This window comes from Scyliorhinus torazame, chromosome 8 (assembly GCF_047496885.1).
Source record: "Scyliorhinus torazame isolate Kashiwa2021f chromosome 8, sScyTor2.1, whole genome shotgun sequence".
Taxonomy (NCBI): Eukaryota; Metazoa; Chordata; class Chondrichthyes; order Carcharhiniformes; family Scyliorhinidae; genus Scyliorhinus; species Scyliorhinus torazame.
This window is the reverse complement of record NC_092714.1, coordinates 78,689,514-78,712,365: the sequence shown is the minus strand read 5'-3', so window position 1 is coordinate 78,712,365 and position 22,852 is coordinate 78,689,514. Positions and strand designations below refer to the sequence as shown.

At 46.2% G+C, this 22,852-nt stretch overlaps 1 protein-coding gene and 1 non-coding gene across 2 annotated transcripts in view; one reads left to right on the top strand and one right to left on the bottom strand.

Moving 5' to 3' along the window:
• atp6ap2 (ATPase H+ transporting accessory protein 2) overlaps positions 1-22,852 on the top strand; it is a 67,985-nt gene that overhangs the window by 22,435 nt on the left and 22,698 nt on the right. The window contains exons 4-6 of the mRNA XM_072513880.1: positions 4,523-4,618; positions 5,676-5,813; positions 8,556-8,609. Of these exons, the coding sequence (XP_072369981.1) occupies positions 4,523-4,618; positions 5,676-5,813; positions 8,556-8,609 (288 nt within the window). The remainder of the gene's footprint in view (positions 1-4,522; positions 4,619-5,675; positions 5,814-8,555; positions 8,610-22,852) is intronic.
• trnag-ucc (transfer RNA glycine (anticodon UCC)) lies at positions 3,381-3,452 on the bottom strand. Its single transcript has one exon. It is a non-coding gene; the product is annotated as a tRNA-Gly (tRNA).

Here is a 22,852-nt window from a genome sequence, read left to right as displayed (position 1 = left end):
AATTAAATGAGTCCTCAATTAAGTGAGTCCCTTTTCATGTCCTAAATCATATTGGTTCAGCTTTACAATTTTGAAATTCTGGTAGCCTTCCTAGAACTGATAATTGAGCTTTGAAATAGAAGCTGAGACAAAGCTTCATACACGGTGGTTACTTGTATGCGATATGCAGTTGCAAAGACCTTCCTGAAGATCTGTTACTCTGCCTGTGAGGTTAAAGTAATCGTTAATATAGCAACTGAACATTAACCACATCCAAGCTATTTTGAGGGATAGAGCAGGACAATAAAACTGAACTGCCATGGCTACTATCTTTATGGTGTATTTATTTTACAGAAATACTTTTAAATCCATAAATTCTTTGAAAAGAGGGAAAATAATCAGACACTGAAATTATATCACTACAGTTCAGATATATATTCTTAATGCAGCGAATATTAGCTGGGATCTTGCTCAACTTAGTTTGCATCCAGTAATTTACAAACTTATGAAAATGACAGGAAAAGATCATCAAGCCTTTCCTATCCAGCCCTTGACAACTATCCGTAGCATTGACCCATCCATAACCTTGGGTCTCCTAAGTGAGGCCAAGGGAAGGGAAAATAATTTGTGGCTAATTTAGGGAAAAACTCTGGAAATTCCTCTCTGACTTGTGATTGCAATCCAGCAAAACATCATAGTTCATAGTCTGTAATCCCTCATAATTTCCATAACTAGAACTTGGCCTCTGTAGCTGAAAATATACTCTTTATTAAAGAATTTCCCTTTTAAAGGGTTACAGCAAATCCATACCAGCATTCTTTGGTAGTCTCTTTCAGTGGGAGGATGTCTTGCAGAATAAATGCTTCCTAATCCATAACATTCCCTAACCCTAACACTTCCCTAATCATGGTGGCACAATGGTTAGCACTGCTGCCTCAAAGCTCCAGGGACTCTGGTTCAATTCCGGCCTCGGGTGACTGTCTGTGGAGTTTGCACTTTCTCTCCGTGTCTGCGTGGGTTTCCTTCAGTTTCTCCGGTTTCCTCCCACAGTCCAAAGATGTGCAGGTTGGGTGGATTAGCCATACTAAATTGCCTTTAGCGTCCAAAAAAGGTTAGGTGGGGTTGCGGGGATAGGGTGGATGCCTGACCTTTAGTAGGGTGCTCTTTCCGAGGGCCGGTGCAGACTCGATGGGTCAAATGGCCTCCTTCTCTGTAAATATTTTGATTTTAGCTCCGGTGGCTGGTCAGCTGGTTTTGATACAGAACCAGGCCAACAGCGAGGGTTCAATTTCCGTACCGGCTGAGCCTTATTCATAAAGGCCACACCTTCTCAACCTTGCCTCTCACCTGAGGTGTGGTGATCCTCTGGTTAAATCACCACCACCCAGCTCTCCCCCTCAAACAGGAAAGCAGCCTATGGTCATCTGGGACTATGATGACTTTATATTTATTTTTATCACCATGAAGGAACCAAATCTGGACTCATTGTTGGAAGTGTGGACGTATCACAACCACGTGAATGTTCACTGCTCTTCTTAATATAGCCTGAAACCTTATTAATTTTATGACGGTCTTCTCACAATGCTTGTGAACGTTTATAAAAAAAGTGAGTTATCGCCCATTGCCCCGATATCTTTCTCGGTCTTTACAACTTGCAGGGATACAACTTAAACATTTGGGGAGCAAGTTTCCATTAGTTATATCAGCAGAGGGGCAGCACGGTGGTGTAGTGGGTAGCACTGCTGCCTCACACCGCTGACTGCCCGGGTTCGATCCTGGCCCCGGGTCACTGTGTGTAGTTTACGCATTCTCCCTGTGTCTGCGTGGGTTTCACCCCCGCAACCCAAAAATGTGCAGGATAGGTGGTAAATTGCCCCTTAATTGGAAAAATATAATTGGGTACACAATTTATTTTTTAAAAAAAAGTTATGTCCACATTATCCAGGTGGAATCAACCAAACCAAATTGGATAGTTTTTTTTAAACATAAGTGAGTTGTCTCCAAAGCCAGAAGTGTTTGTTTGTCCAGACCATCTGTTAAACTGATTCAAAAGTTCAGTTTTCCCGGATTAGGCACTGCCACAAGTGTCCCTGCCCCCCAGGTTGGAATTGCAAGAATCCACCGATCAAACCAATTGGTTCATGAAGGCACTTCAAGTTCTACTTCTTTTCTTCAACCCACACACATTCGAAGACACAACTGACTAGTCTATACCAATTAAACTATTAAATGGTCAGTTATTATTTGAAAGGCAATTAAATCCAGCGACTCCGTTGGAAGACTGAGCATCCTTATTCAAAATCCTTCCTTTTGGTGATAAACCCATTTTCAGCTGTTTATTAATAAAACTGCACCAGTTAATCACTCTTGGATGCATCGAGGCAGCACGGTGGTGCAATGGATAGCACTGCTGCCCCACTGCACCAGGTTCAATCCTGGCTCATGGTCACTGTCCATGTGGAGTTTGCACATTCTCCCCATATTTGTGTGGGGTAGGTGGATTGGCCATGTTAAATTGTCCCTTAATTGGAAAAAAATTAATTGGGTATTCTAAAATTATTATTTTTTAAACTCTTGGATGCATCAAGGAATATTTTCTTTTCTGGATCAGGTGCATTCTATGATGCTGCCCTGTTATGTTGGTTCATGGAGAATTATGTTTGTGATTATGCAATGTAATTGTAGTTCCAAAATTGAAATGTTACCAGCATATTTCAAGCACTTCCTAATTGTACCTAAGTGGAAACCCTTGAAATTTCCCAACTGCAAATGCATTACATTGTATTTGTCCAAATTGAACTTTTCATCTTCAAGTTTCTCCCAACCTTGCCTCACCTCCTATAACATTATATTTCTCCTCTATCCTACCTGCACCCGTCAGTCCTGTGACTCTCTACTTTTATATCTATCTTAGCCCGACTCCCTGGAATTCCCTCCTTAGTTTGCTTTTATTTTTTAATTTCTTTCCTTTTTCAAACTTTCTCAAAACCCATCCTTCATCGAACCTTTTGGTCACCTCCTAAATTTTCTCTCCATGGCTTCGCATTTGTGTTTGTATGCTTCCATTTGTGGAGGGCTTTGGGGATGTTTGTTAATGTCAGAAGTGTTATATAATACAAGCTGTTGGATATTTATATGAATCTTTATTATTGTCACAAGTAGGCTTACATTAACACTCCAATGAAGTTACTGTGAAAATCCCCTATTCAGGATGTCCTATTCGCCTAACAGCGTCTTGTGGGAGGAAACCGGAGCACCCGGAGGAAGCCCACGCAGACACAGGGAGAACATGCAGACTCCGCACAGACAGTGACCCATGCCAGGAATCTAACCCTGGTCCCTGGCGCTGTGAAGCAACAATGCTAACCACTGAGCTACCGTGCCGCCCATAAAGGGTGATGTGCGATGGCCAGGAATTGAACCCGGGTCAACTGCTTGGAAGGCAGCTATGCTCACCACTATACCACCATTGCTGCATATTTTGATGCATTTAGGCCTAATCTCCTAATTTATCTAAATTGGCACATAGCCTATGGATTTAATCTAAATTTTTAACTTTTGTGCATGTCATTAGCAAATTACAAATGGTTAAATTGAACTACAAATTATTTGTGTAAATTATTTAATATGCATTCAACATTCCTCTGGCCTGAGACAGTTCCAGGATAGTGGTAGAGGAAGCCTTTCAGGCAAGCTCTCTCCTTTTCTGGTTTTGGTTAGCTGAAAAGTCAGTGGTGGTATGTACTTTCAAGCTTTTGTTCATTTTACAGCGTTTCCGGCCAAAGTTAGGAATGCCATCAATAACAGCAATATTGCAAGTCAAATGTAGTGTTAGAATTCCACTTGAATTATCCACCATGTTGCTTCTAAATCTGTATTTCTCAGTCCAAGGTTACTGTTACATCTTTCACTCCTATGTCCCAAGGTGACACTAGAGTCTGGCAAAAGCAGCTGAATTGAACATGTGTTCCCTTTCCTAAAGAATAAAGGGGAAGTGTAACTTTAGCAGTAGACTCCCTCAGAGGATTTATTTTAAAAAGAACCCACAGTAACACTTGTTTCAAATTCTCATTGTTTTATAATCTGTAAACGGTGATTCATGCATCCTTATGCACTAAGCATAAGGGAGTAATTTGTGGTATTTATGATCCCACTAACTGTTAACTCCAATTTCCATCCAATGCTACGTAGTACCATAGTTTTAGTACATAGTTTAGTACATGGATTTTTGTCTACTGAACAAGAACTACCACTTGGCATTGTTCAATGTCTAGCATAGATGATATTAAGTATGTTTGTCACAGCAATGTAAATTGAATAAATCTCAATTCCTAATTCATATTAAAAATGGTTTATGTATTTAATTGTTGGAAGCTACATTTGCAGGTGACAAATGTAGCGTCTTTTGTGTGATGGAGACAGAGATGAGAAATTCTTGTGCTAGGTGTTTGAATGTCTAAGCCGTTAAACTTAACAAATCAAATCCGTGAATCCAAATTGAAGTGTTTTAAAAATGACTTTGCCTTTTTTGTTTCGTTTGTAGCCAATCCCTTTCACTTTGGATAGTATTTCAAATTCTATCCACTCGCTGTTCTCTGAAGAAACACCAGTGATTCTACAATTGACCCCCAGTGAGGAGGTGAGTTGCGAGGATATGCAAAATAATGTAGACGAGGTTTGCAGGGCGGCACAGTGGTTCGCACTGTTGCCTCAGCGCTGAGGACCCAGGTTTGATCCCGACCTCGGGTAATGTCTGTGTGAAGTTTGCACATTCTCCACCGTATCTATGTAGGTCTCATCCCCACAACCCAAAAGATGTGCAAGGTAGGTGGAATGGCCACGCCAAATTACCCCTTAATTGGGAAATAAACAATTGGGTGCTTAAACATTTTTTTTAAAAGAAGAAAATGCATCTTTCACCTTTCACTGAGAATTTGCAGATGACACAACATGAATGTAAATATTTGCATATTCTACTTTGAGATGGTGCAATAAATATGATGAGATAGAAATTCTAGTACTGCATCTGTTCCAGCTGTTTTTTTGTTTTGCGCTTCCAATTTTTTTCTACTGTCCCAATGATAGTTATTGCAGGGTTATTGTTCTATAGGCATTGACTAGTATTTTGATATGTGAGCCCATTCAGTGAGTATCAGCAGTTTTTTACAATCTTGTCAGCTATCACGGCTAAGTATGACCTCATCCAGTGTTTTCGCACATGCACTTCCAGCAAGGGTCATTGAATACTGACTAGGGATCTGTTGGGATTAAATTCAACAAATAAAGTTAGTCTCCGTAATGGCGACCATGAAACCATCATTGAATGTTGTAAAACACATTTGATTCTCTAATGTCCTTTTGTGGATGGAAATCTGCCAGCCTTACCTGGTCTGGCCTACATGTGACCCCGGACCCACAGCAATGTCTTTGATTCTTAATTGCTCTCTGAATTGGCCTAGCAAGCCACTCCGTTCGAGCATAATTTGAGATGGGCAACAAATGCAATGAAGGAAAAAAGAGCAAAAAAGGTACAAGTCCAAGGTTGATTTTGGTATTTCTCCTTTGCCAGTGCAGGATACAAAGGTTGATTTTTAGTGTATGGTTGAGAACCAAGTCTGCACAAATCAGTAATTGAACAGAGCTTGCCATTTAACTTTTTGAGAAACTGAATAATAACAAGATTGACTTTTTTATAGAGACTGTACATGGTGGGAAAGGCAAACACCATTTTTGAAGATCTTCCTGTGACATTGCGACAGATGCGTAACTGTTTGTTCCAGGATGACTCTGTTCTGCGTTTCCTTCCTCCTAACTCTCTGAATAAAAATAACGAGGTAAGAGGAAGTAGGGGATTTCACTTACAGGTACTTTTGTCTCCTATGTCAGGATGGCTACAATACCTAACTGCCGGGTAGCTCTAGCTAGACAAAAGTGGAACACTTACCAATTTTTCAGCGGCTTACCTCTCTGCAGCCAAATCAGATGTGCTGTTTTATCTAGCTAAGTCTTAGCAATATTCCTATGGATCCCAGAGGGTGGGTCCCTAAAACTTGGGCCTCTTATCCCCAAGCTTCTTGAAATTGGCCAAATGAGGTGTGCCATTATATGGAGATAATATCCGACCAGGCAATCAAAAATGCTACATTTGTAGATTTCTTCATGGCTTGGCTCATAAGTCGATCACCATGTTGATGAGACTAAGTGTTGGAAAGACAACTAACTAAAAATGATCCATATGCAAAATTTTAATTGGAACTTTGTAGCGGAAATCATTACATGACTTATGCAACATTTAATAAGTATTCTCTGTTTTCTGAGATATGAGGCGAAATTCTCCGGTATCGGCGTGATGTCCGCCGACCAGCTCCAAAAACGGCGCAAATCCAGTCGGGCATCGCGCCGCCCCAAAGGTGCGGAATCCTCTGCATCATGAGGGGCCGAGCCCTAACCTTGAGGGGCTAGGCCCGCGCCGGACTGATTTCCGCCCCGCCAGCTGGCGGAAGTGCCCCGCCAGCTGGCGCGGAAATGACATTGCCGGGCGGCGCATGCGCGGGAGCGTTAGCGGCCGCTCACGGCATCCCCGCGCATGCGCTGTGGAGGGAGTCTCTTCCGCCTCCGCCATGGTGGGGACCGTGGCGAAGGCGGAAGGAAAAGAGTGCCCCCACGGCACAGGCCCGCCCGCGGATCGGTGGGCCCCGATCGCGGGCCAGGCCACCGTGGGGGCAACCCCCCCCGGGCCAGATCGCCCCGCGTCCCCCCCAGGACCCCGGAGCCCGCCCGCGCCGCCTTGTCCCGCCGGTAAGGTAGGTGGTTTAATTTACGCCGGCGGGACAGGCATCCTAGCAGTGGGACTTCGGCCCACCCGTGCCGGAGAATCGCGGGGGGTGGGGGGGCCCGCCAACCGGCGCGGCATGAGTCCCGCCCCCGCCGAATATCCGGTGCCGGAGAATTCGGCAACTGGCGGGGGCGGGATTCACGCCAGCCCCCGGCGATTCTCCAACCCGGCGGGGGGTCGGAGAGTCTCACCCATGACCTTTGAATTTTTTTTGTTGTTGCATGGGCTTGGGAGGTGGTTTCAAATTATTAGTTGTAGTTTTTCTTTGTGAAACACTGATCAGCCTCTGAGTGACATCTCATCCTGAAGAGGATAGTCACCATAAATCATTAACTGTTTTAGTCCACATTAAAGACCTGAGCTTTTATGCATACCTGAACCAAAGCAGGTGCAAAGGCCTGAGGTCAAATAACTCATGGGTTTGTATCATTGACTGGATAGTTTCCAGTTAACTTCAATGTTCTTTCACCCCTTCTTATCCCAGCTAAAAAGAGAATCTGTGCTAAATTTGTTGCACTGGGTTGATTAGATTTTCCGCCTCTGCTCCGTGCTCCTTCATATTAAATGTTATGCTTTATGTACCACAGAATTGTCAAAGTAGTGTTCTTGGAGGAAGAGGGTGATATATTTCAAAAATAAAATATGTTCCAAATTCAGCCCCTTTTTCTTGACCTTAAGAGGTAGACCTCCATCGAGCTTAATGTTGCTTGGGTGGAGGGACTTGGAGCCACCGAAAGCAGGGCTGTGGGTGAGTGACCTGGCGGAATTCCTGAGGTTGGAGAAGTTTGTCTTGAGAGTGAAATGCGTAAGGCAGGACAGGAGGGGAGGTGTAGGTGTTGATTATTTATTATTGCTGTACAAGTTTGCTTTTCCTCTTATTGGTGTGTTTGTTGTTTATATAAATGCCTTAATAAAATATTTTTTAAAAATCGAGCTTAATGAGTAGATCTTGGAAAGCGGAATGCAATTTGGAACATATTAAACGATGATCTGAAATATCCCTGTTCCTTTTCCAAGGGCAATGCAGGTGAAATTTCTTTGTAATGTCATTCTTGTGTACCGTAGAAGACATTGTGTTGGTGAAACTGATATTTTAACTTGTCATAATATACCTGTCAATCAAACATTTGAAACTTATACTCAAAGCATCAGGGTACCTGAAAAGAATCCTTGAAGCTTAGACTCAGCAATGATTAAATTGCCTGAAATGAAAGTCGCCATAGTCCTCGAGGACTACAGGCTGCTCTCCCCTTTTGAGACAGAGCAGACTGGTGGTGATTTAACCTGAGAATCACCACACCTCAGGCCAGGTACAAGGTTGAGAAGGTGGGGCCTTCTTGGGTAACCTCTGCCGATGTGGGAATTGAACCTGTTGGCATCGCTCTGCAACCAGCCACCTAGCCAACTGAGCTAACTGACCCCTCCGATAGCACGTATGTTAATGGAGGAGTAAAACGTATACCACACACTTGTAGATAAGATGCTAAAACTTTATTTCATGTAGATTATATGTATGTTACTGTAGAGCCACACTTTATTTCGAATATTCTTGGCAACTTGTTTAAAACGTTTCCCTATACTATATAACGTGTCATTCTTTTAAATTCATTTTCTTGTAAGGATTCGTTTTGTAAAACAAATATTTTATTAAGGCATATCTAATTTTAACAATTTTCAAGAGGAAAAACAAGAAAGTAAATAACATCTTGTAAGCATTCTAAAGACTTTTTTTGTTTATTAGGTCGACCTTCTATTTCTTTCAGAATTGCAAGTTCTTCATGATATTTCTGCATTGGTAAGTGAGAAATAACTTGTCAGTGCATTAAAATTACTTTCAGACAGCTTAATTTCTTCCCCCAAACCTTTTACTTCAATTTAAATCATTTTAAAAAAATATATTTTATTCAAATTTTTTTTCTCGGCCAAACAAAACAGTGCAAAATGTTTTCCCTTTTTACAACAATAAAACAATATAAATAATAGTGACCGTTTTTAACAAATAATTAAATAATATATAAACTAAATGGCAACTGCCATAACAAAATATTAACTCTCCCAAATAATAAAGTCAAACAAGCCAATATACATATCCAAGTAAAAATATCCATACAAAAAAAACCCCTGAGGACCCCCCCCCCCCCCCCCCCCCCCGGTTGCTGCTGCTACTTTCCCAGTTCCTTTATCGTTCTGCGAGATAGTCAATGAACGGTTGCCACCGCCTGGTGAACCCTTGAGCCGAACCTCTTAGTGCGAACTTTATCCGTTCCAGTTTTATAAACCCTGCCATGTCGTTTATCCAGGCCTCCACGCCCGGGGGTTTAGCTTCCTTCCACGTTAACAATATCCTTCGCCGGGCTATTAGGGACGCAAAGGCCAAAACATCAGCCTCTCTCGCCTCCTGCACTCCCGGCTCTTCTGCAACCCCGAATATAGCCAACCTCCAGCTTGGCTCGACCCGGACCCCCACCACCTTCGAAAGCACATTTGCCACCCCCACCCAGAACCCATGCAGTGCCGAGCATGACCAAAACATGTGGGTGTGGTTCGCTGAGCTTCTCGCGCGTCTCCCGCACCTATCCTCTACCCCAAAAAATTTACTGAGCCTTGCTCCGGTCATGTGCGCCCTGTGCAAGACCTTGAATTGTATCAGGCTAAGCCTGGCACACGAGGACGAAGAGTTTACCCTGCGTAGGGCATCTGCCCACAGCCCCTCTTCGATCTCTTCCCCCAGCTCTTCTTCCCATTTTCCCTTCAGCTCATCCACCATGATCTCCCCCTCGTCTCTCATTTCCCTGTATACATCTGACACCCTACCATCCCCCACCCATGTCCCCGAAATCACTCTATCCTGAATCTCCTACGTCGGGAGCTGCGGAAATTCCCTCACCTGTTGCCTCACAAAGCCCTCAATTGCATATACCGAAATGCATTCCCCTGGGGCAACCCGTATTTTTCCGTCAGTGCTCCCAGACTCGCAAACGTCCCGTCTAGGAACAGATCCCTCAGTTGCACAATCCCTGCTCTCTGCCATGTTCTAAATCCCCCATCTATTCTCCCCGGGACAAACCTATGATTATTCCTTATCGGGGACCGCACCGAGGCACCCGTCATTCCCTTATGCCGTCTCCACTGCCCCCAAATTTTCAGCGTTGCCACCACCACTGGACTTGTGTATTTCTTCGGGGAGAACGGCGCCATCGCCAATGCTTGTAGGCTGGTTCCTTTACAGGACGCCATTTCCAGTCTCTTCCACGCCGCTCCCTCCCCTTCTCCCATCCACTTACACACCATTGAGATATTGACGGCCCAATAATAATCACTTAAGCTCGGCAGTGCCAATCCCCCCCCTATCCCTGCTATGCTGCAAAAAAAACCCTCCTCACTCTCGGGGTCTTCCCAGCCCACACAATGCTCATAACACTCTTCTCAATTTTTTTGAAAAAAGCCCTCGTAACCATCACCGGGAGGCACTGGAACACAAAAAGAAATCTTGGGAGGACTACCATTTTGACCGCCTGCACCCTGCCCGCCAGTGACTGGGACACCATGTCCCATCTCTTAAAACCCTTCTCCATTTGTTCCACCAATCGTGTTAAATTAAGCCTATGTAGTGTTCCCCAGTTCCTGGCTATCTGGATCCCTAAGTACCGGAAATCTCTTGTTACCCTCCTCAGCGGTAAATCGTCTATTCCCCTGCTCTGCTCCTCCGGATGCACCACAAACAACTCGCTCTTCCCCATATTCAATTTGTACCCCGAAAATTCCCCAAACTCCCTGAGTGTCCACATTATCTCAGGCATCCCCTCCACTGGGTCCGCAACATACAGCAATAGATCATCTGCATACGATGATACCTGGTGTTCTTCTCCTTCCCTGAGTACTCCCCTCCACTTCCTAGAGCCCCTCAGTGCTATGGCCAGCGGCTCAATTGCCAATGCAAACAGTAACGAAGACAGGGGACACTCCTGTCTTGTCCCACTATAAAGATGGAAGTAGTCGGACCTCTGCCTGTTCGTGATCACACTTGCCACCGGGGCCCTATATAGCAGCTGTACCCATCCAATAAACCCCTCTCCAAAACCAAATCTCTTCAACACTTCCCATAGGTAGTCCCACTCCACTCTGCCAAATGCTTTCTCAACATTTAACTCAGCCTTGAATAAATTAAATGTCGCAGCCCCCACTGCACTCTGGGGGAGAGAATTCAATAGACCAACAACCCTCAGAAAACTTCTCCTCATTTCTGTCTTAAAAGAGCGACCTCTTATTCTTGAGCTATGTCCCCCAGTGTTAAGCTCCCCCAAAGAGGAAACATCCTATCGGTATCCAACCCTGTCAAGACCCTTTATGTTTCAATAAGATCACCTCTCCTTCTTCTGAATTCCAATGACTAGGCCCAACCTGGTTTGTCCTTTCTTCATAAGATAGCTAGATAAAGGCAAAAATAATCAGTGCAGGTGAAATGTTGCTCTCTGTGCAGTGAGCAAAACCAATAGAGGCACGAATGGTGTGGGAGGAGGGAGAGAGAGAGAGATTCTCCCGGGGTGAGGCACTTCAGATGTGCTGGTAACCATGACATCCCCAAATGTGGGATGCTCAACTGCACAATTTATGGTAAGTCAGAACTGCGTTCGCACTGTCCCTTGATTACAAATCAAAAACTGGAATTTCATCATCCATATCGCCTTCTGCAGCATTTATAATGCATCAGCTTTCTCAAATATGCCTTTGCTTAAGCACACACACTACAACATAAACTGTGGCTGGAGGACCATCAACTCTGTGAAATATGCTCTTTGGTCTGTGTGCAAGCTTCTGGCCCTCCAGTGCAAAGAGGTATCCACGAGCCAGTGTTGCAGACTGGCGCATTCCAAGGTCCAGGACTATGCAAAGACCAGATCAATGAATTTGAGCTTCTGCCATAAATTATACTAGTCAGGAGGCGGTGGCATGATGGTATCGTCACAGGACTAATGATCCAGAGACACAGGTTTGAATCCCATCATGACAGATGGTGAAATTTGAATCAATAAAAATCTGGAATTAAAAGTTTAATTAGCATGAAACGATTGTCGTAAAAATCTATCTAGTTCCCTAATGTCCCTTCACACATTTCAAACCTCGCCACCTTACTTTCACCTCTACAACATTACCCAAACCCAGTTCATCTCAATTTCTTCAATGCCCTGCTTCTATTAACTCTAATTCATTTAAAACTCCGAGATCATCCAGTCCTGTGCTGATTTCCAGTTGTCCACTACAACTTCCATTTACGCCACATCTTTAACATCGTAAAACTACCCAAGGAACTTCACAGAAGTGTTATCAAACAAACTTTTGTCGGGTTAGATGGTGTCAAGCATTTTATTTATATTTAAAAAAAAAAAAAAAAAATTGAGTCCCCAATTATTATTATTTTTTTTCAATTAAGGGGCAATTTAGCATGGCCAATCCACCTAACCTGCACATCTTTGGGTTGTGGGGGTGAAACTCACGCAGCCACGTGAATGTGCAAACTCCATACGGGCAGTGACCCAGGGCCGGGATTCGAACCCGGGTCCTCAGTGCCGTAGTCTCCGTGCTAACCACTGCGCCACATGCCACCCTGGTGTCAAGCTTCTTGAGTGTTGTTAGAGCTGCACTTATCCAGGCTAGGGGAAAATATCCCATCATACTCCTGACTCAAGCATTGTAGATTGTAGACAGACTTTGTGGAGTCAGGAGGTGAGTTACTCACCCAGGATTCCTCGCCTCTGACCTACTCTTGTAGTCGCAACATTTATATCGCAAGTCCAGTTAAGTTTCTGGTCAATGGTAACCCCCAGGATGTTGATGGCGGGGATTCCGTGATGGTGATGCCATTAATTGTCAACTGGGGATGATTAGATGCTTTCTTGTTGGAGATGATCATTGCCTGGCACTTGTGTGGCGCGAATGTTCCATGTCAGGCAAAGCCTGGATATTGTCCAAGTTTTGCTGCATTTGGACATGAAATGCTTCAGTACCTGAGGAGTTGTGAATGGTGCTGAACGTTCTGGAATCATCAGTGAACATTCCCACTTCTGACCTTGTGATGGAAGGAAGCTAATTGATGAAGCAACTTCAGAACTGAGAAGTGAAACCCTAGGTTAATGAATAATGGAAGGCTTTAAAATAATTAAATGCTCAAATCGGTAAATATTGAATAATTTACAGTTAATGGATCAAATAAATGTTGGGCTACCTTTACATTTTGAAGTTGTCCAAGTTGGCCAGGTGGTTAACAGTGAGGTTGTGTGTCTTGGGTTACAGGAAGATGTAGAGGGGATGGTTAAATGGGCAGACAAGTGGCAGATGGAATTTCATCCTGAAAAATGTGAGGTGATGCACTTTGGAAGGAGTAATTTGACAAGGAAGTATTTGCTGAACAACATGACAATAGGCAGAGGAACAAGGGACCGTGACATATTGGTCCACAGATCTCTGAAGACAGAAGGACAGGTTAACAGGATGGCGAAAAAGGCATATAGGACACTTGCCTTTATCAATTGAGGCACAGATTACATAGGCAGGGAGGCCATGTTGGAGTTGTATAGAAATTAGATAGGTTGGGGTTATTTTCCTTGGAACAAAGAATGCTGAGGGGTGACTTAATTGAGGGGTGACCTGATCAAGGTGTACAAGATTGAGGGTGGATAGGGAATAGTGGTTCCCCTTAGTTAAAGAATCCGTCACAGGGGGACAAGTTCAAGGTGGGGGGGTGAGAGCGTTAGGGGGGATATGACGAAAATCATTTTCACCCAGAGGGTGGTGACTGTCTGGAATGCACTGCCTTGGAGGGTAGTAAAGGTGGGTTGCCTCACATCCTTTTAAAAAAAAATACCTAGATGAGCAATTGGCATATAATATTCAAGGCTATGGGCCAAGTGCTGGTAAATAGGATTAGGTAGGTAGGTCAGGTGTTTTTCATGTGTCGGTGCAGATTCAATGGACCAAAGGACCTCTTCTGCACTGTAATTCTGTGATCCACCCCTTAATAAAACTAAAGTTCTCTTTTATGCCAGTAATGAGACAGCCCATACCCTCCCCCTTCAATTAATGAGTGGTTGCTATTTACTTCCTTTGCATAAATCAAGAACTGAATACAGATTTTCATTCTATGACATGCAGGCAATCTCTGGATGGATCCCTAGCTGACTATGCATCGTGCTATTGATGTGTATTTGTAGGACAAGAATCAAGATCTGATGGATTTATGATCATTGTTCCGATTGCTATTGAAAGATGCACTGCACAAAGTTTTCAGTCCGTTTGTTGTGTCAGTCTTTGTTATTGGGCATCAACAATGCAAACATCTTGTTTCTAAAATGTTAAATTTGTAAAATGCCTTTGACATAGAAAAGTGACCCAGTATACTTGAGGAAAAGTGTGTGATTAGGGGCGGCACGTGGCGCAGTGGTTAGCACTGGGACTATGGCGCTGAGGACCCGGGTTCGAATCCCGGCCCTGGGTCACTGTCCATGTGGAGTTTGCACACTTTCCCCGTGTCTGCGTGGGTTTCACCTCAACAACCGAAAGATGTGCAGGCTAGGTGGATTGGCCACGCTAAATTGCCCCTTAATTGGAAAAAAAATAATTGTGTACTCCAAATTTATTTTAATGAAAGTGTGTGATTAGAATGGGTGACCAAAAGATTAGCCAAATAAGTGGGTTTTAAGGAAGTGCTTCTGGCAGGAATGTAGCTAAGTGCAGGAGCTTAGGGATATTTTAAAGTAGCACTTTCATTGGCTGAAGGCATGTTTGCCAGAGGTGAAAAGGGTCGATGATGTAGAAGAAGCTGGAGTTAGGAAACAAACAACTACTTTAACGTGATAAAACATCCCAAGGTGTTTCACAGGCACATTATAAAATAAAATATGACACTCACCAACACAAGGAATAATGAGGTAAGATGACCAAAAGCTTGGTCAAAGAGGTAGACTTTAAGGGTGTTGTAAAGGACAAAAGAGAGAGATGTGGGGATAGGTAAGGAATTGAGAGAATTTGGACCTGGACACCTGAAAGCACAGCTGGCAATAGTGGAGCAGTTTTAAAATTTGGGATGCTTAAGAGGGCAAAATTAGAAGAGTGTAACTGAGGGTTGTAAGGCTGGAGGAGATTAGAGAGGGAGAGGGACAAGACCATGGGATTTGAAAATTAGTGTGAGAATTTTAAAATCAATGTTTCATAACTGCGAAGCAGTGTAGGTCAGCCAGCACCGGGGTAATGGGCGAATAGAACCTAGAACCAGAAAGGCTGGCTACCATTGTGTTGGAATAGTTAGGTTTGGAGGCAAACAAGGCATGAATGAATATTGTGGCAGTAGATAAGCTAAGAACATAAGAAATAGGAGCAGGAGTAGACCATAGAGCCCCTCGAGCCTGCTCTGCCATTCAATGCAACCATGGCTGGTCTTCTGCCTCAAATCCTCTTTCCTGCCTGCTCCTCCAATCCCTTGATTTCTCGAGAGATCAAAAATCTGTCTGCCTCAGCCTTAAATATATTCAAAGATAGATCATCCACAACCCTATTGGATGTTCCAAAGATTCATAACCTTCTGAGTGAAGTCATTTCTCCTCTGTCATAAATGGTCAGATCATTGTCCTGAAATGATGACCTTGTGTTTTAAATTCCCCAGCCAAGGGAAACAACCTCTTCTGTATTTACCCTGCCGAGCCCCTTCAAAAATTTGTATGTTTCAATGAGATCACCTATCATTCTTCAAGACTCCAGAGTATATAGCCCCAGTTTATTCAACCTATCATCATAGAGCAACCCTTCATCCCAGAAACCAATCTAGCGAACCACCGCTGGACGAGTTGGCCAAGTCTTAAAGGAGATAGCTGTTAGTGGGGGGATTCTCACGCTGGGGGGTCGATGGAATGGCGGGAGAGGCCAGGGTCAGCAGGAGTCAGCTGATTTACGGGAGTGTCATGGGGGGAGCAAAATGGCTAGATGAGGATCTAGCCGGGGGGGGGGGGGGAAACGGAGTGAGGGGGGGGGACGACTGGGTTGCTGCTGCATTGGCCAAAGGGGAGCTGGAAGTAGGAGAGGTAGTCGGGGCGCGAGTCCGCCGCCTGGGGGACTGGAGGGTGCGGGAGGCGCGGGCACGTGGCTGGCCTAGAAAAGGAGATGGCTAGTCGGCAGGGGGAGGGGGCGAGTAGCCCCCCGATCCGGCTGATAACTTGGAATGTGAGGGGCCTGAATGGGCCGGTCAACAGGGCCCGGGTGTTTGCGCACTTAAAGGGACTGAAGGGAGATGTGGTTATGCTCCAGGAGACACATCTGAAGGTGGCAGATCAGGTTCGGCTGAGAAAGGGATGGGTAGGGCAGGTCTTTCATTCAGGGCTGGATGCGAAGAACAGAGGGGTTGCAATACTGGTGGGGAAGCGGGTGTCGTTCGAGGCACTGAATATTGTAGCGGATAATGGAGGTCGATATGTGATGGTGAGTGGTAGGTTGCAGGGGGTGTGGGTGGTACTGGTGAATGTATATGCCCCGAATTGGGATGATGCCGGATTTATGAAACGCATGCTGGGTTGGATTCCGGATCTGGAGGTAGGAAGCTTGATAATGGGGTGGGGGGGGAGACTTCAACACGGTGCTGGACCCAGCACTGGACCGTTCTAGGTCCAGGACGGGTAAGAGGCCGGCTGCAGCCATGGTGCTCAGGGGGTTTATGGACCAAATGGGGGGAGTGAATCCATGGAGGTTTGCCAGGCCGCAGGTCAGGGAATTTTCCTTCTTTTCCCACATCCATAGCGTCTACTCCCGGATAGATTTTTTTCATTTTGAGTAGGGTGCTAATCCCGAAAGTGGAGGGAACGGAATATTCGGCCGTAGCCACCTCGGACCACGCCCTGCATTGGGTGGAGCTGGAGCTGGGGGAGGAGAGGGACCAGTGTCCACTGGCGCCTCGATGTGGGACTGTTGGCGGATGAGGGGGTGTGTGGGCGGGTGCGGGGGTGTTTTGAAAGATACTTGGAGGCCAACGACAACGGGGAGGTGCAGGTGGGGGTAGTCTGGGAGGCGTTGAAGGCGGGGGTCAGTGGAGAGCTAATCTCCATTAGGGCCCACAGGGAGAAGAGAGAGATGAGGGAGAGGTTGGTGGGGGAGATTTTAAGGGTGGACAGAAGTTATGCAGAGGCCCCGAGGAGGGGCTACTTGGGGAGCAACGGAACCTCCAGACGGAATTCGACCTGTTGACCATGGGGAAAGCAGAGGCACAGTGGAGTAAAGCGTACGAGTATGGGAGAAGGCGAGTCGGATGCTGGCACATCAGCTTCGTAAGAGGGAGGCAGCGAGGGAGATTGGTGGAGTTAAGGATAGAGGGGGGAATACGGTGTGGAGTGCGGTGAGAATAAACAAGGTATTTAGGGACTTCTATGGGGATCTGTACAGGTCTGAGCCCCCAGTGGGGGAGGAGGGGATGCGACGATTCCTAGATCAGCTGAGGTTCTCGAGGGTGGAGGAGGGGGGAGGTGGCTGGTTTGGAGGCGCCGATTGGGCTGGAGGAGCTGGTTAAAGGATTGGGGAGCATGCAGGCGGGGAAGGCCCCGGGCCGGATGGGTTCCCGGTTGAATTTTACAGGAAATACGTGGACCTGCTGGGCCTGTTGCTAGTGAGGACTTCTAATAAGGCGAGGGAGGGGGGCACCTTGCCCCCGACAATGTCCAGGATGCTGATTTCTTTGATCTTGAAGCGGGACAAGGATCCATTGCAATGTGGGTCGTATGGACCGATCTCGCTCCTCAATGTTGACGCTACGTTGCTGGCAAAGGTGCTGGCTACGAGAATTGAAGACTGTGTCCCGGGGGTGATTCATGAGGACCAGACTGGATTTGTGAAGGGTAGGCAGCTAAATACCAATGTGCGGAGGCTCCTCAATGTGATTATGATGCGGAGGTAGTGGCAGCTATGGACGTGGAGAAGGCCTTTGATCGGGTGGAGTGGGAGTATCTTTGGGAAGTGTTGCGGAGGTTTGGGTTCGGGGAGGGGTTCATCAGTTGGGTCAGGCTGCTATATAGAGCCCCGTTGGCGAGTGTGGCTACGAACCGGTGGAGGTCAGAGTACTTTTGGCTGTACCGGGGGTCGAGGCAGGGGTGCCCCTTGTCCCCCTTGTTGTTTGCACTGACATTTGAGCCGCTGGCCATGGCACTGAGGGAGTCCAGGAAATGGAGGGGATTGGTCCGGGGGGGGGAGAGGAACACCGGGTGTCGTTGTATGCCGATGACCTGTTGTATGTTGCGGATCCAGTGGAGGGGATGGCGGAGGTCATGCGGATCCTTAGGGAGTTTGGGGACTTTTCGGGGTATAAACTCAACGTAGGGAAGAATGAGCTCTTTGTGGTGCATTCAGTGGACCAGGGAAGGGGGATAGACGAGCTACCGCTAAAGAGGGCAGAAAGGAGCTTTCGGTACCTAGGGATCCAAGTAGCTAGGGGTTGGGGGGCCCTGCACAAGCTCAATTTGACACGGTTGGTGGAGCAGATGGAGGAGGATTTTAAAAGATGGGATATGCTGCCACTCTCACTAGCGCGTAGGGTGCAATCGGTCAAAATGACGGTCCTCCCGAGGCTGCTCTTTGTGTCCCAGTGCCTTCCCATTATGATCCCCAAGGCCTTTTTCAAACGGGTAAGCAGGAGCATCATGGGATTTGTGTGGGCGAATAAGACCCCGAGGGTGAAGAGTGTTTCTGGAGCGTAGCAGGGATAGGGGGGGGCTGGCGCTGCCGAATTTGTGTGGCTTTTTATTGGGCAGCCAATGTGGCGATGATCCGCAAGTGGGTAATGGAGGGAGAGGGGGCAGCATGGAACAGGCTGGAGATGGCGTCCTGTGTGGGCACGAGCCTGAGGGCGCTGGTGACTGCACCGCTGCCGCTCTCGCCGACTAGGTACACCACGAGTCCGGTGGTGGCGGCGACGCTGAAAATCTGGGGGCAGTGGAGGCAACGGGTGAGGTGGGAGCCTCGGGTTGGTCCCCGATTCGGGAGAACCATCGGTTCGTCCCGGGAAGGATGAATGGGGGGTTTCGGAGCTGGCATCGGGCAGGGATTAGAAGAATGGGGGACCTGTTCATCAATGGGACGTTTGCGAGCCTAGGGGCACTGGAGGAGAAGTTTGGGCTACCCCCGGGAAACGCTTTCCGGTACATGCAAGTGAAGGCGTTTGTGAGGCGGCAGGTGAGGGAATTCCCGCTGCTTCCGGCACGTGGGATTCAGGACAGGGTGATTTCGGGTGTATGGGTTGGAGAAGGCAAGGTTTTGGCGATTTACCAGGAGCTGCAGGAAGAAGAGGAGGCCTCAGTGGAGGGGTTAAAGGGCAAGTGGGAGGAGGAGCTTGGGGAGGAGATAGATGAGGGTCTGTGGGCTGATGCCCTGAGTAGGGTTAATTCTTCCTCCTCTTGCGCCAGGCTCAGCCTAATGCAGTTCAAAGTTACTCACAGAGCGCATATGACAGGGGCGAAGTTGAGTATGTTCTTTGGGGCGGAGGACAGATGTGGGAGGTGCTCGGAGAGCCCAGCAAATCACGTCCATATGTTCTGGTCGTGCCCGGCGTTGGATGGGTTTTGGAGGGGTTTTGCGAGGACTATGTCCAAGGTGGTGAACGCCCGGGTCAAGCCGAGCTGGGGATTGGCATTATTTGGGGTATCGGATGAGCCGGGAGTGCAGGAGGCGAAAGAGGCAGGTATTCTGGCCTTTGCGTCCCTGGTAGCCCGGCGGAGGATTTTGCTATTATGGAAAGATGCGAAGCCCCCTAGTGTGGAAGCTTGGATCAATGACATGGCAGGGTTCATCAAGCTGGAGAGGATAAAGTTTGCCTTGCGAGGGTCTGTGCAAGGGTTCCTCAGGCGGTGGCAACCGTTCCTAGACTATCCCGCGGAGCGTTAGGAGGAGGTCAGCCGCAGCAGCAGCCCAGGGGAGGGGGGAGTTTCTTTTGGGGTGGCGTTTGGGTTAAGGTGTTTTTTTTTCTCCCTATTTGTGTTTTTTAATGTTATATGGGGGGTTATTGTATATGGGGGAAATCCAATGTATAATTTCTGCTTGTTGTATTCTTGTTTGGGGGGGGGGGTTTGTTGAAAATTTGTTGAAAAATTTGAATAAATATATATATTTTTAAAAAAGGATATAGCTGCTAGTCTGGGTCGGAGACCGGTGGTGAGGGAAAAACCTACTTTACCTCAACCTCACTAATTTGCCCGTCATTGATGCATCTGTCCATGACAGTATTAATAAGAGTCACCACGCCACAATCCTTGTGGAGACAAAGTCCAGTCTTCACTTTGAGGATTCCATCCATCGTGTTGTAGGATTCTTTCCATCGTGTTGCATGGCACTACCACCATGCTAAATGGGATTGATTTTGAACAGATCTGGCAACTCAAAACTGGGTATTCATGAGGCACTTAAGGCCATCAACAGCAGCAGAATTGTATTGAACTACAATCTGGAACTGCATGACCCAGCATATCTAGCCCCACTCTGCCTTAAAACATCAAATTGGGCGATCTACCCTGGTAATGAGTACAAGAGGCTATGCCAGGAGCAGCACCATGCATACCGAAAAATGAAGTGTGAACCTGGAGAAGCTGCAATGTAGAGGAGTGCTCGCATGTCAAGCAGTAAGCAACAAAGCAAAGCGATTTTCCCCCAACCAATGGATCAGATCTAAGGTGTGCAATCCTGCCACATCCAGTCATTTAATATTTTTGATTTTTATAAATTTAGAGTACCCAATTAATTTTTTTCCAATTAAGGGGCAATTTAGCGGGGCCAATTGACCGACCCTGCACATCTTTGGATTGTGGGGGCGAAACCCACACAAATATGGGGAGAATGCAAACTCCACACGGACTGTGACCCAGAGATGGGATCGAACCTGGGACCTCGGTGCCGTGAGGCAGCAATGCTAACCACTGTGCCACAGTGCTGCCCCTCTGCCACATCCAGTCATGAATGGTGGTGGAAGGGCAGCATGCACATTCTCCCCATGTTTGCGTGAGTTTCACCCCCACAACCCAAAAGATGCGCAGGGTAGGTGGATCACTTTAAATTGCCCCTTAATTGGATAAAAAAGAATTGGGTACTCTAAATTTATACAAAAAAAAAATGAATGGTGGTGGACAGTTAAACGTCTAACTAGAGGAGGAGGCAATTGCACCACAAGTGTCAGGGAATGACCTTCTCCAACAAGGGAAAATCCAACAATTTTCCTTTTGTATTCAATGTCATTACTATTGCTGAATCACCATTATCAACATTCTGGGGTTGCTGTGATTTGTTTTTTTATTAAGGAGCAATTTATCATGGCCAGTTCATCTACCCTGCACTTCTTAGGGTGAGTCCACGCAGAGACGGGGAGAATATGCAAACTCCACACAGGTTGTGACCTGGGGCTGGGATCGAACCCAGGTCCTCTGTGTCGTGAGGCAGCAGTGCTAACTATTGTGCCACCCTGCCTGGGGGTTACCGTTGACCAGAAACTGAACTGAACTAACGTATAAACACTGGTCACGAGCAGTTCAGAGGCTGGAATTCTACAGAGAGTAACTCGCTTCCTGACTCCCCAAAGCCTGTCCACAGTCTACAGCGGTCTAGTCAGGAGTATGATGGAATACACTCCACTTGCCTGGAAGAGTGCAGCTCCAAAACACTCGAGGCTTGATACTGTCCAGGACAAAGCAGCCCACTTGATTGGCACCCCATCCACCCCAACATCCGCACCCTCTACATCCAACGTACAGTAGCAGCACTGTGTGCCATCCAAAGCAGGCTTGTCCAACCTTTTCACTTTAGGTGGGGGTGGGGGGCACGTTTGGATATTTTTCTCACTCAAGGGCCGAAGAGCAAATTTCAAAAAGGTGAGGTGGCACAACAATCAGCAGCAAATGCGGGAAGAAACAGCCAGATTGGAGGAGCAGTTCCAAGCAGAGTCTTGCATTGAAACTCCGTTGGTTGACAGGAATTTTGAAAAATACCTCTGGGGGCCACGTAGAGGGGCTTCACTGGCCACACCTTAAACAAGCCTGATCTCAAGGATGCACTACAGCAATTCACCAAACTTCCTTTGACAGCACCTTCCAAACCTACAACCTAGAAGGACAAGACCAGCAGATGCATGGGAAACCATCATCTGCAAGTTCCCTTCCAAGCCACACAACATCCTGACTTGGAAACTATGCTGCTATTCCTTCCCTGTCACTGGGTCAAAATCCTGGAACACCCTCCCTAACAGCAGTGTGTGGATGGGCAATAAAAATGTGATTGGGGATGGGTGATAAAAATTCTGGCCTAGCCAGCCATGTCCACAGCATGTGAAAGAACAAAATTAATCTAGTGAACCTTCACTACTGACTCAAGGCAAACATACCTTTCTTTTGAGGTAGGATGATGCAATGGAGGTAGAAAGATTGGTGCTGTTGCTATACTATCACAACCACTTGTAGCACTTTTTACCTAATTGCATTTCAAGGTGCTTTACAGTAATGTTATAAAGCACAATTTGAAACCAAGCCTCTTTAGATGATATGAGGACAGATGGCCAAAACTTGGTTGATTTTGATGCATGTCTTAAAAAGAGGAAAGCAATTAAAGAGATGGAGTGTTTTGGGGAGGAAATTGCCCCGCTTAGGGCTGTGGCAGCTGAGGGCATGGCAACCAATGGTTGAACAATTAAAATTGGGATGTTCAAAACAAGAATTAGAGGAGCGTATAAATCGCAGGGTTGTGGAACTGAAGGAGATTGATTTTTTTTTTTTTAAATAATATTTTATTGAAAATTTTTGGTCAACCAACACAGTACATTGTGCATCCTTTACACAACATTGTAACAATACAGATAATAATGACCTTTTTTAAATTTAAACAAAAACAACAACAAATAAATAAATATTAAATAACAAAAAAAAAAAATATATAAAAACTAGCCCTAATTGGCAACTGCCTTGTCTCAGGCCACACACCCCCCCCCATCCCCCCCCCATCCCTCCCCCCCCCCCCCCCCCCAAAGTCCTGGGCCGCTGC